The 13,143-nt window shown below is 36.3% G+C and overlaps 2 protein-coding genes across 2 annotated transcripts; one reads left to right on the top strand and one right to left on the bottom strand.

The window, feature by feature from the left end:
- Window positions 1-2,075: 2,075 nt before the first annotated feature.
- On the top strand, window positions 2,076-2,390 carry LOC113328082 (17.1 kDa class II heat shock protein-like). Its single transcript, XM_026575173.1, has one exon. The coding sequence runs from the start codon at window positions 2,076-2,078 to the stop codon at window positions 2,388-2,390; it is 315 nt and encodes a 104-aa protein (XP_026430958.1).
- Window positions 2,391-2,490: 100 nt separating this feature from the next.
- On the bottom strand, window positions 2,491-4,543 carry LOC113327779 (pentatricopeptide repeat-containing protein At1g63400-like). The gene has a single exon (XM_026574909.1). The coding sequence runs from the start codon at window positions 4,046-4,048 to the stop codon at window positions 2,837-2,839; it is 1,212 nt and encodes a 403-aa protein (XP_026430694.1). The 5' UTR covers window positions 4,049-4,543; the 3' UTR covers window positions 2,491-2,836.
- Window positions 4,544-13,143: the final 8,600 nt, after the last annotated feature.

The following is a 13,143-nucleotide window of genomic DNA, read 5'->3' as shown; positions in this document are numbered from 1 at the left end:
TTTCTATTACTAGTCTTTTAACTATTCTTTTCCTACTCTGTAAGCAATCAACTCGTGTAAGTTGGCATATCAGGCTCTACCATCTAAAACAGAAAATGAACCTTGTCTGCCCTCAACATACCTAGTTTGTCACAAGGGTAGAGAACAAGTCTGTCATTTACAATTACATTAAGCTTGATAGAAACTCTGATTAAAATAAGCTAAGTGATGATAATGCTTGTCAGTTACCTAGACGATATGTCCATCCATTGCTGTGTATCTTTGTGTATTAGTAGAACATAAACATTGTATCATGCTGTGCAGTTGTTCTTAGCATGCCTTCTTGGAGGCATTTCTCTGGAAATTGAATAGACAGGGGTTTGATGCCCTCAATACACAGATTTGGTTGCAGTCTCCGGTGTTTCTCATAAAGGGACCTATTAGTTAGTTTCCCGAAGGTTATTAGACAAATTCCACTAAGGTCTATCAGGAAAATGGAGACCAATTAGATTAGCAGGACTCAAATTTAATCTTTCCAAAACCTTTTCTTTTATGATATTTCTAGGTTTAAGCTTTATTATTGTTGTTTATTACTTGGGCTGTTTCATGGGCACTTGTGAGTTTGCAATTGTATTTGCAGATTAAAGTTTCCTTCCACATCTCCTTTGAATCGTGCAAGCTTTGTACTGGCTGATTCTTTTAATCAGCTTGGCTGACTATTGCAAAATGTTGTACTTTGCTGGTTACTATTCATAGTATTCTACCACTAGACCACTAAAGCTCACTGATGTAGGTATGTCTTCCTTGGTATACCTATGCACATTTTAGTGCATACAGAAACTCATCGTTTGGTCTTTGGTCTAACTAACTTATATTTGTATTCAACAGACTGATATAACTGTGTTCCATATAGTGATGTAGAAGTAGATGGTGAAATGGAACTGCAGTCATGATGTTTTGGGGATTGCAATCACAATGCTAGCATATTATTTTCTCAGTGGGTTGGTTTAATGTTTTGGGGATCGAGCTTTTCTTGGTGTTTGTTTTAGTTGGTTGGGTTGGGGTTGGTTTCGTTTTCTTTTTGGATTAGAGGAGAGTCAGTGATTATTGGTTGATGTTAATGGAGTTTTAATTTTAAATTTCTCTTCAGTAGCATTCTTAATAAGTATGTGCAACTAAAATTTATCTACATTGTTGTTTCTTATTAGTTCTGATTTTGTATCAATCCGGCATGTTAAATACCTATAAAAATATCCCCAGCAGAATTTGATGAAGGATAAGTTACTCTTGAGTAATCAGATGATACATTTTTCACTATTTTCACATCAAAAATAAAATAAAAGTAAGTACATATAACCTTGAGTATCCCCCGATTCGTGAGAGTACCCATTGTGCCTTCATTTTAAACTCCACTTGATTAATAGGATATGTGAAAATAACATATGCGTTCTGACGAGTGAGCAAAGTGAAGTGGCATTATATTTTTATCCTTTTTGATCCGGTTGATGGTATTTTGCTTGACGTTCCAAGTTTATTCTTTCCGAGGAGGATACTTCCATAATGGGGGCCTAGGAATCAAGTGATACAGCGGTTTGAAATGACTGATTTGAGAGGTATATATGGTTGCTTTTTAGGTGTAATCTATTAACTTCGAATTTTACTCCATAGGTGTAGGATTACGTTAAAGAACAAGATAGTGGTTAATTACCTAGGATTATATGTTTTTTCATTGGTTTATATTTGGTCTATGATTAAACGGTGGGTAAAGTTTGTGGTCCAAAGTGAAGAATTATGATGTGAATTTTGTTTTTTTCATTTTATTTGGAAGGCATATAGGCAAGCCAAACTCGTATATAGTCACTAAACTTTCGCATCCTTAGGCAAAAGAAAAGTTAGGCATTGGGAAAGCATGCAGTGTTTTTCGTATTCGAGAGAGTTAACCAATCCATTACTGGTTCATACAAGTTTTGATCTATCCAAGTGTTTTTCATTACTTGAGTTTCTTCTCAAGTATCATAAATCTCTGGAAGTATTTCTCTAAAAAATATAACTTTTGTCAGGCTTTGATCCGTTAAAAGTCTTGAGTTGGAGAAGATATGGCGACTGCTCCAACGGAAATGGTAAACTCGTACGTGTTCCTCATAGACTTGAGTGGCAAGGAAATGAGCAATGATGAGATCAAAGTTAAGGTTGAGGGTGATAGAACTCTTATCGTCAGTTACTTAAGTTCGGTTTATGGTCCAGTTGGTATATCCTTCTTTTGGCAAACAAAGAAGTTTGATCTCCCTAAATATGCAAACTTGGACGCAATCTCAGCTATTTCTCATAATGAGACGTTATTTGTTACTGTGAACAAGGTAAATCGGGTAATGACAGAAAGAACTATCAAGGTTACAAAGGTGGAGATTTGATTCACCGATATTGTGTCATAACAAGGGATTAGCGACACGACTTGTTGTCCTATGTCTTTTTAATTTTGAGTAATTTGTTGTTTAATTCTGTAATTTTTTCTGAATGTTTCTGGTTCGAGTCAAGTTAATAAACCCGTTGATTAGTGTTCCAATAATGATAAGGCTGTGCAAGTTGTTTTTTTACAACTGACAAGCTCCAACTGTTTAAGAATGTCTACTTATTACAACAAAGTAAATAAATTACCTAGTAGTTATTGATCAAGATGACCATCCTTGCAAGTTTTTGAGTTGATCTGCAGACATGGAACTGATTAGCAGAGATTTAGTGGCATCCTTCAGTGACAATTTCCTTCCTCTCATTTCTTTGAGAAACTGTAATGCTTTTGTAACATTGTTTTCCTCAATATAACCCTTAATAATGGTACCATACGTAGTGGCATTTGGTATCACCCTTTATTTTTCATCTCATTGATCAATTTTTCAGCTTCAATAAGCATTCCTTCTTTGCACAAGCCATTGATGATAGTGGTATATGATACAACGTCCGCAGATAATCCTTTCTTCGGGAGTTCAAAAAACAATTCTCTTGCCTTCTCAGTGTTTCCAGCTTTGCACAACCCAATCATCAGTGCATTATATGTAACTATATCCGGAGATACTCCATATGATTGCATCTCACTGAACATGGTAAGTGCTGTAGTAACTTTTCCGGCCTTGCATAGTCCATCTAGTAATGTATTATAGGTAACTTGGTCGGGTTTCAATCCCATTTTTTGCATTTTTCTGAACAGTTGAATAGCTTCATCCAACCGAGACCTCTTGCAGTATCCATTAATCAACAAATTGAAGCTGTAATCATTTTGTTCAAGGCCCTTACCTGTCATCGAGTCAAAGAGTCTGCGTGCCTCCTCTATCTTACCTGTCGAACACAGACCTAGCATCAGGGAATTATAAGTATAAACATCAGGTTCTGTCCGTATCTTAATCATCTCATCAAATATCTTGGAAGCTTCTTCCACCTTTCCTTGTTTACTCAGAGAATCTATTAACACATTAAATGTAACTACACTGGGAGAAATCCCAATCCCCACCATTTCATTGTAATATCTTATTGCTTCCTTCCATAACCCACGCCTGCAAAGTCCGTTGATTAGAGAAGTGTAAGTATATATATTCGCAGAAACTCCTCGACTAGACATGCTGTCGAAGACTCTAACTGCTTCACCTACCCTACCAGAACTGCAAAGCCCGTTAATGAGAGAGCTATAAACAATGACATTTGGTACAATATTCGAATCATCTAACATTTCAGAAAACACATTCATAGCCTCCTCAACTGATCCTCTTTTGCATAGCTCGTCTATGATCATACCATAACAAACAATATTAGCTTCACAATTCTGTTTAACCATCTTCCTCAGCAATTCAACAGCATGATCTAATTCACCAGCACTAACAAGCCCAGTTATTATCGTACCACATGTGATGGCATTCGGTCGAACTCCTCTTTCAATCATTTTCTCAAATAGTTTAGCTGCAGACTGAATCCTTTCCTTCAAACACAACCCCTCTTTCAAATTACTGAAAGTGATCCTATCAAGATCATATCCCCTCTTCAGAACACTACCAAACAAGCTGAACCCATACTCAGTTTCCATTAATTAAACGCAACAGTTAATCTAAATGTTCAATGTAAAGAAACAAGGTTGGATTCCGAAACCATTTATTTTTCTATACAAAGTGATTGTATCTGAATAACATTCCATTTTGTAATAGTAGTTTCAAACTTTGAATATATGAAAGAATGTTAGATTTGATGGAAGGGGATTGGTGGAAACTAATTTATCAAAGTAAAACAAAGCATCAGATAAATTCTTAATTTTGCCAGACTTGCATTCATTAATCACTTCAGTTTCCAAGTGGGATGTATTTGAAGAAACATAACTTCTACTACTGCTTAGCAGGAACAGATGAGGAGGTAGTAACGAAGGACTGTGATTAGAGATTATATTTCTTATAGGATTCATACTAATAGTAATCCGATTTCGATCGAAATTTCCTTCTCGAATTTTCGTTTTCCTGTTTTATCTTATTAGTGGATTGCCCGTGCCATAATGGCACGGGGGCGGAAGGGGGCTGTGATAAAAAAGAAGATATTGATGGTTAACGTGACTTTAGCAGTGTGCCAGTGTCAAGGAATTTGGGCCGCACTTATGTAGATGACCGTTTGAACTAAGACACGTGTTTTGATTACGGAAAATGGGTCATTTGTCTAAATATTTTTAGAACATGGTTCAAATGGACGAGTAAAAATTAGTTAAAATGGACACCAAGAAAGTAGAAAGGATGAACTGGATTCATCTTGAGTTAAACTTATAAAATAACAAGGAAGAAACTGGATGCATCATGATGTAAATTAAAAATAAGAAAAAGTATTTGAAAATGGATAGGATGAAATTGTTTGCATCCGGGATATTACATTTTTGTCCATTTAAACAGTATCAAAATCTAAATGTCCTTTTCACCCAGGAATTGTTGATTTTGGTCTTTTTAACCAATTTTGTGTTTTGATTATCGTGAGAAAAAAAAGGACTCCTGTGTGGAGGCCAAAAGTTGTTACTCTCTGTTTGGCTTTCTTTAAGTCACTACCCGAACCTCGCCTCTATCTTCTCCGTCACTTGCTCTAGCTATTTCCCTGTTCAGTTTTTTCTATCGGTGTACTTCTCTTGAGACAAAAATCTGAAGAACAATTTATACCCGGTCAGAAACATCAGATTAGTTAATTTATTTATTTGAAATGTTTGAAGAATTGGGTACTTCACTTTAACTCAGATAAATGAGTTTGTGATTGGATTTCGATACGAGTGCGTTTGATTTTTTTACTTTGAAGAAACGGGCTGGTGATAATGAGAATGGCGGTGTTGGGATTATGCCCAAAAATAATAGTTTGACGTTCGCATTTAAGATATTATTTACAAGCTTATTATAGGTGCGGCATGATTTATTAGAGGGGCGGCATTGTGATAGTAATGTCCCTTTAGTTGGTTAGGGGATGTCCTAAAGGGGATGTAAATTGATTAGATTACACTTTTCACCTTAAATCAACCAAAATCAAATCAATTTTTTTTAAACCTAATGAATCATAAAAAATCAAATCAGTTTTTTTTCATCATCTTCTTCATCTTTTCTTCTCCTCCATCAACCGTAACCTCCATTAAAACTGAAAATTTCATCGTCTTCGATTAATCGACGATTCGAAAAATGTTTGGAAAAACCCAGTTAGGGTTTAGTTTATCGTGTTGGATTTAAGTTAATTTTGTATCAAAAATTAGGGTTTTGTATGAAAATTGAAATTGAAATTTCTAGTTGCATGTGAGTTACGGTTGGTAATAACTCAAATACGAACCGTAACTGTAGATTGGGTTGATGCTACGGTTGGTTTTAACTCAAATACCAACCGTAAGTTCTTAGTTTTGAGAAATATGTTCAGTTACGGTTTGTATTTGCATCATATTTATCAACCGTAATTGAGTTACGGTTTGTTACTCAAACAACCATACCAACCGTAAATAATCCCGCGTCTTAAGAATTCATCAAATAATGATTTACGGTTCAAAAGTTAAGTTGACACACCAACCGTAGGGTAGTTACGGTTGGTCTCGATTCATTAGTTACCAACCGTAGGGTAGTTACGGTTGGTCTCGATTCATTATTTACCAACCGTAATTTAGTTACGGTTGTTGTCCAAATTTAATTACCAACCGTAACTGGTTTTACAATTGGATCTTCCCCAAATTTAACCAGTTACGGTTGGTATTCGATAACTTACGAACCGTAACTAAGAGTTACGGTTGGTCACGAGAAAAATTGCAACTGTAAGTTCTTCTGAAAACTTAAAAGTTTTGATTTTGTTACGTATTGTAGATAATTTTGAGCGAGAAAAAGCTAATGGGAACTAATTTAGAAGTATACCGGGTCACTGGAATCACTCATTTTGGTTGAGTGAATCAAAATCTAGGGTTTCACAAATATCACAAAAGTTTTTCTTTTTCTTCTCCTCTAAACTTTTTTCTTTTTAACTCTAAAAATCTGATTTTGTTTTGATTTTGAGTTAATACAAGTGAAATTAATCATTAACACTAAACTAGGTTATCAATAATGAGGGTTAATTTGTCATTTCCAATTTTTTGATAAGGGACACCTTGAATGATCATGTAATGACCCTTTTTGTCCTATTAGAATGCCGCCCCTCTAATAAAACATGCCGCCCCTATAATAAGATTGATTATTTAACGGTTCATTTTAAACATGCTATGTGAGATATGATCAGATATATTAGTTGTAATTTATGCAGTGAGAGATATAATATATTGGTGACATTTTGGTTCGTAATCTATGAGAATTTTTATATTGATTAGATTATAACTTGCTATGATTATTACGTATGTATTATGATAAATCTCAATCATAGAAGTGGAGACTTCTAAATGTAGTAGGTTGATGTAATTTGATTATATCGAACCGGTCGGTTATTTCTATTCATTATTTATCAGCTTGTGAATAGATCTAAGCTACTACTTTACGTAAGTTCTTTATCCTGAGAATATGTTTATACCTTACGTGTATTTCCGACTGTTGTCTTACCAAGCAGTGAGGTCATTTGGATCCATACCTGGGTAAGATGGATAGTTGTGAGTGCGCAGTAAGAATATACATATTCAATATGGTATCCGCCTCGGATGTGTATTCCCTTGGATTAGTGTGTCGGAATTATTATTCTAGAATCTAGACTGGCTAGTGGTCATTTAAATTGTTTAAGTGATTATTAAAATAATAATATGAAAAGCGCATCAAGGACCAAAATATAAATTCTGCATAGGAGCTGATATGTAAATGTTACATGCCTATAAGAATTTATGAATACCGGTATTAGTGGAGGGACTTATTGTAAGAAAGTAGAGGAAGGGTTTTACTTTTATTAAAACAGGTAATTTTAGAGTGTTTGTCAATTACAAGTCTTTGGTAGAATGACTTGTAATTTCTTAATCATATTTGGAATTGTGTGAGACACAAGAAATTCTATACAGTCAAGGAAAGCTAAAATTACTTGTAGGCCAAGAGACATAATTGTATTTGGAGAAGGTTTTTGAGAACAAAAAGGATAGCTTCTTATATGAAAACTATATAAGGGGAGCAAGCTAGAAAAGTTTGCACACCGAAAGCCAAGCCTTCTTATTTTCCTATCCTTACTCCTTATCCTAGTTAGTAAGTTCGCGAATGATTCGCGAATCATTCGCGAATCTTTCCGTATCACGAATTTTACCGTCTTATTCGCGTACGTTTGCAACTCCGAATTCAAGTCGCGTATTATGTGGCATTCCCGGATTATTCGCGAACCGTTCACGAATTTTACGTATTCCGAATGATACGTCTGCTTAATTCGCCATAAATTCTTTAGCTTTTACTTTTCAAAGACTCCACTTTTTGGGCTTTATTGCCTTCCGAGCATACACGACCGAATATTAGACGTGTTGCAATTTTTATGAAACAAAAACGACTGAAGAGATTTGAAGGTGAAGGTGAGAGAGATCTCAAACTCACTAACCAAGTATCTAAACCACCATACGACGTCCTCTTGGATAACTAATGTTGTATATATTATTAATATCATCATATTAATTTTATTTTTTCTTTAAATAACTCACACATATGCATAAAAATTGGTCTATGACCTTATAAATACAAATTATTTGTTATATATAGATACCGAATTTTCAGAGCCGAACTCACATTTATAAATCGAATTATGCACGTACGTATGTCGTTCCGAATTACTGACGAATCACGTCCCGTTGACCGAATTTTGGACCGAAACTGGATTTTACAAAACCGTATAATACTCTTACGTTTGCCGTTCCGTATGTTTGTCGAATCCGGAATTGCTAACTAGGCTCCTTATACAATTAAGAATTTTGTGTGAATGCCCTGAATCTAAAACGTGTCTCTTAGTCACGAGTTTTTCTTTACAGCAAAATATTCCTTTTGCTTTCGTTATTAACAAAGAGAAAGAAAAAAGCTACAGGAGCTTGCTTTGTTTTAGTTTTCTTTTAGTTTGTTGTTGGTGGAAGAACAACCAAATCAAAAAGAGTTTGATTTGAATCTGATTATTCAAGTTAGTGAATTAGTGCTGGTGTTGATAAACAAAAGAAGTGGTTTTGGTGTTTAGAAACAAAGCTAAATCAGGTCTTTTTCTTCCTTCCCGTCATGGCAGAAAATGGTGGTGATAGAAGATAAAGCTTCAAGAGGAAATTGGTTTGTGGTGTTTGCTGTTCTAGGAGATTTTGGTTTCGCGAGCTAAGGTACAAAAATCCCTAATCCCTCTTTGATATTATTAACATCTGTATGTTGGGTTTTGATTAGAAAAAATTTTAAAACTCAATTCCGCTGCGTTATTTGATGGATTCCTAACAGGCGGTTGCGGTGAGTACGAATTGAAACCAAAATTGGGAAAATTGAAATCTAAATTCGAGATTGGGAGTTTGGTACCGAATGAGGGGGAGGGTGGTGGTGGTGAGTATGAATTGAAATTGAATTTGGATTGAATTAAAACCGAAATTAGGGTTTGGCTTGAAAGGGATCTGTAATGGTGGCCATGGATCGATGGTGTTGCTGGTTATGGTATAAGAAGAGGGTGGTGATGGTGAGAGTACGAAGAAGATGGAACTGAAAAAAGGAGAGGGAGAGTGGTGATGGCGGAGGAGCGTAGTACGTAACAGAGTTGCGTGGCGGAGGAGGGTAGTGGTGGTGGTGACAGTTAAACTTAGTATATTCTTGGTTTCTCAATAGTGAGAAAGCCAAATACAAAACGTATATTTATATAGGATTCTTTACATGATTTTAGCGCACTGATATCAATCAAAGTAAATACTGAAATAATAACGGAAATATGTTTACTCGGTATTAAAAGAAATAATATCAAATCACTGGAATGATATCCTGCTGAGATTGCGTAAATCTTTGATTGCGCATATCTCTCACACTCCCCCTCGATCGAAGTGGGTGATCTGTGACAGTCAACTGAGATCGCAGACTACAAAACCTATCCTTACTCAAGTTTTTGGTGAAAACATCTGCAACTTGATCTTTGGAGGAGACAAATCATACTTGAAGTAAACCTTGTTGAACTCTTTCACGAACGAAGTGATAATCGAAGTGATAATCGATCTCGATGTGCTTTGTTCTTCCATGAAATACTGGATTCATAGTTAAATAGGTTGCACCAACATTATCGCACCAAAGAACAGGTGGTTTGCAAATTGGTACCCGTAACTCTTTTAAAAGAAACTCAACCCATATTAGTTCAGCTGTAGTGATAGCTAGACCACGGTATTCAGCTTCCGTGCTCGACCTTGACACTGTTTTCTGTTTTCGTGAACTCCACGAGATAATGTTAGAACCCAAGAAGACACAATAACTACTTGTAGATCGTCGATGAACACGGTCACCAGCCCAATCTGCATCTGTATATGCTGAAAAATTTATACGCAGAGAGGGAGCTGGTTTAATAAGGATACCATACGACGTTGTGGATTGAATATATCGAAGAATTCTCTTGACCATAAGCATATGTGCTTCCTTTGGAGAGTGCATAAATTGACAGACCTTGTTGACGGTGAATGCAATTTCTGGTCGTGTAATGAGAAGATATTGCAATCCTCCTACAAGACTTCGATATGATGTAGGATCTCGCAATAAACTACTGCCAGTAGGATTTAAATCAGTTGAGGTACTTAACGGTGTAGAGACATGTTTGGCACCTTGCATATTAGCCTTCATAAGTAAATCTTCAATATATCGTTGTTGAGGTAGAAAAATTCCCTGTGGAACATATGTCGCTTCAACACCGAGAAAGAAAGATAACTGACCAAGATCTTTAAGAGCAAATTCCTTGTGAAGAACAACCATTAGAGAATCTAGACATGCCATTGTTGATCCTGTTAGAATAATATCGTCCACATAAACTAACAAATAAACAATACCATCGTTTTGTCGCCTTATAAATAAAGAAGTATCTGCACGTGAAATGGAGAAACCAATACGCTGCAAGAAAATACTAAGACGATTATACCACGCCCGCGGTGCTTGCTTAAGTCCATATATGGAACGATGTAGCTTGCACACATGATTTGGAAAGTTAGGATCTGTATACCCCAGAGGCTGTTTCATGTAAACCTCTTCTGAGAGAATGTCATTCAGAAACGCATTTTGGATATCAAGTTGTCGAATTGGCCAGTTATATGTTAAAGAAAGAGTCAAAACAACTCGAATAGTGCATGGTTTGATGACAGGGCTAAAGGTTTCACTATAGTCGATGCCCTCTTGCTGATTAAAACCCTTTGCAACAAGTCTCGCTTTATAACGCTCAATGGTGTCATCTTCCTTTCGCTTGATCCGGGGAACCCACTTGCAACCAACAAAATTCATATTGGGTTTGAGTGAAACCAAAGTCCAAGTTCCATTTTTTATTAAAGCATAATATTCAGCATCCATAGCATGTCGCCAATTTGCATCAGATTTTTCCTGCGAATAACAACTTGGTTCAAGTAAATCATCAGTTAACTTGGCATGCTTCGAAGCATGTAATACTTTTGGTTTGAAAATTCCATCCTTACTCCTTGTAATCATACTGTGATCATTAAGAACGGGTGGAGGTTGAAAGCGTACCAAACCAGGTTGCGGGTTTGGTATTTTGGTAGATGTGATCGAGGAGCTTTTGGAAATGATGGTAAAATAGATTGAGATGGTGAAACTGGTGGACTGGAAGGTTGGGTTTCAGATTCTAGACTAGGAAATTAAATTAGGCTCAGGGGAATCAATAGGATCTAGATGGGTAGGGTTTACTGGTAAGCGAGGGGATTGGTGGGGATTTGGAATAGTTTTTGGTTGTATGGACAACCCGGGATTAGTTGAGTTTGTTGGAGTAGATTGTTCTGAGGTATTAGAAATTAAAGTAGTAATGGGATAAATTAAAGAGTAAAAGGAGGAAGAGTGTACATATGAGGAAGTATCCGGTGAAGGTAGTACACGGGTGTTTGCGAATGGAAACTCACTCTCAACAAATATAACATGTCGAGACCAATAAATACGACCTGTAGGGATATGCAAGCATTTATATCCTTTGTGTTGAGAATTATATCCAATGAAGACACAAGGTGAAGAGCGCGACTCCATTTTAGTGGAACGATAAGGACGGAGGTGAAGAAAACATAGGCATCCAAAATTTCTTAAGGTTGTATATTCAGGTGTTCTTTTAAAGGGTAACTCATATGGGGATTTGGAACCTGTTGGAACTGAAAGAACTCGATTCATAAGATAACATGAAGTGAAAAAGCATCATACCAATGTGACAAAGGAACTGATGTTGTAGAGAGAAGAGTAAGACCAGTTTCGACTATGTGACGATGTCGTCTTTCAACAAGACCGTTTTGGGAAGAGGTATGAGGGCAGGTGAAATGATGATGAGTACCATTAGCACGAAGAATAGAGGTAAATTTTCGATACTCTCCACCATTATCTGACTGAAAGATTTTTATTTTTGTGTTGAATAAGTTTTCAACATGCATAGAGAATAATAGAAATATAGAAACAACATCAGATTTTGCATGCATAGGATAAAACCATGTAAATCGACTAAAAGCATCGACAAATAAAATGTAGTAACGGAAACCTTCTTTAGATAAAATTGGAGACGGACCCCAAACGTCAGATACTATTAAATCTAAAGGTTTTTCATAAAATGTAGAACTAGAGGCAAAAGGAAGTTTATGACTTTTATTCTCTAAACATGACTGAAAAAACTTGAAACTGGTACTAGAAAGAGGTAAATGATGACGAGATACGACAGCCTTGACTGTTTTCAACATAGGATGTCTCAAACGAGCATGCCAATTTTGTAGAGAGGTGCGTTCACCAACCATAGCCGTAATAGGTGAAGAAACAGGGCCAAGAGTGTAGAGTCCATTTTTAAGTTTGCCCTGAAGTACTACTCTCCCCGTAATTGTATCCTTCACAAGACAAGATTCATCGTTAAACTCAAAAATAACTTTGTTGTCTCGACAAAATTGAGATACAGAGAGAAGGTTTTGAGATAGATGTGGAACATATAAAACATTAGAAAGCATGAACTTACGATTAGGAGTGGGTAAAATGACATTGCTGGTATGATATATAGGAAGGTTTGATGCACTAGCAACCTTTACCTGGTCCGGACCTGAGTATTCAGAGAAGGAGGAAAGATTACCCAAAGTATTAGTCATATGATTGGTTGCTCCACTGTCAAGTAGCCAATCATATGTATAGTTTGAATGTTGGCTTGCAGCATATGCATATGGAGGTGGCTGAGATGGTCGATGACTTGTTTTGGGAGGCTTCTTGCGTGGTGGTTTCACGGTTTTGTCAAACCGTTTGTAGCAATCAGAGGCGTCGTGGTAAGATTTATCACAGATCTGACACACAATCGGATCATTGTTTCCAGTATACCGATTGGTTGTAGCACGAGCAACATTAGCCTGCACAACACTAACTTGAGATTCAGTTATAAGAGATCTATTTTTTGCATCAAGACGAAGCTCATATGTCAATAAATTTTTTTCAAAAGCTTCCATAGAAAAAAAGACATAGTTGTTGTTAAAGAGGCAACAATGGACTCATAGTTCGAGCCAAGACCATCGAGAATTGCATGACGAAGTTACAA

This window comes from Papaver somniferum, unplaced genomic scaffold, assembly GCF_003573695.1.
Source record: "Papaver somniferum cultivar HN1 unplaced genomic scaffold, ASM357369v1 unplaced-scaffold_107, whole genome shotgun sequence".
In the NCBI taxonomy this organism is placed as follows: Eukaryota; Viridiplantae; Streptophyta; class Magnoliopsida; order Ranunculales; family Papaveraceae; genus Papaver; species Papaver somniferum.
This window is presented reverse-complemented; position numbering and strand designations above follow the sequence as displayed.

Coding starts and splice junctions, on each gene's coding strand:
- LOC113328082 (XM_026575173.1), top strand. CDS start 2,076: ATGGCGACTGCTCCAACGGAAATGGTAAACTCGTACGTGTTCCTCATA.
- LOC113327779 (XM_026574909.1), bottom strand. CDS start 4,048: ATGGAAACTGAGTATGGGTTCAGCTTGTTTGGTAGTGTTCTGAAGAGG.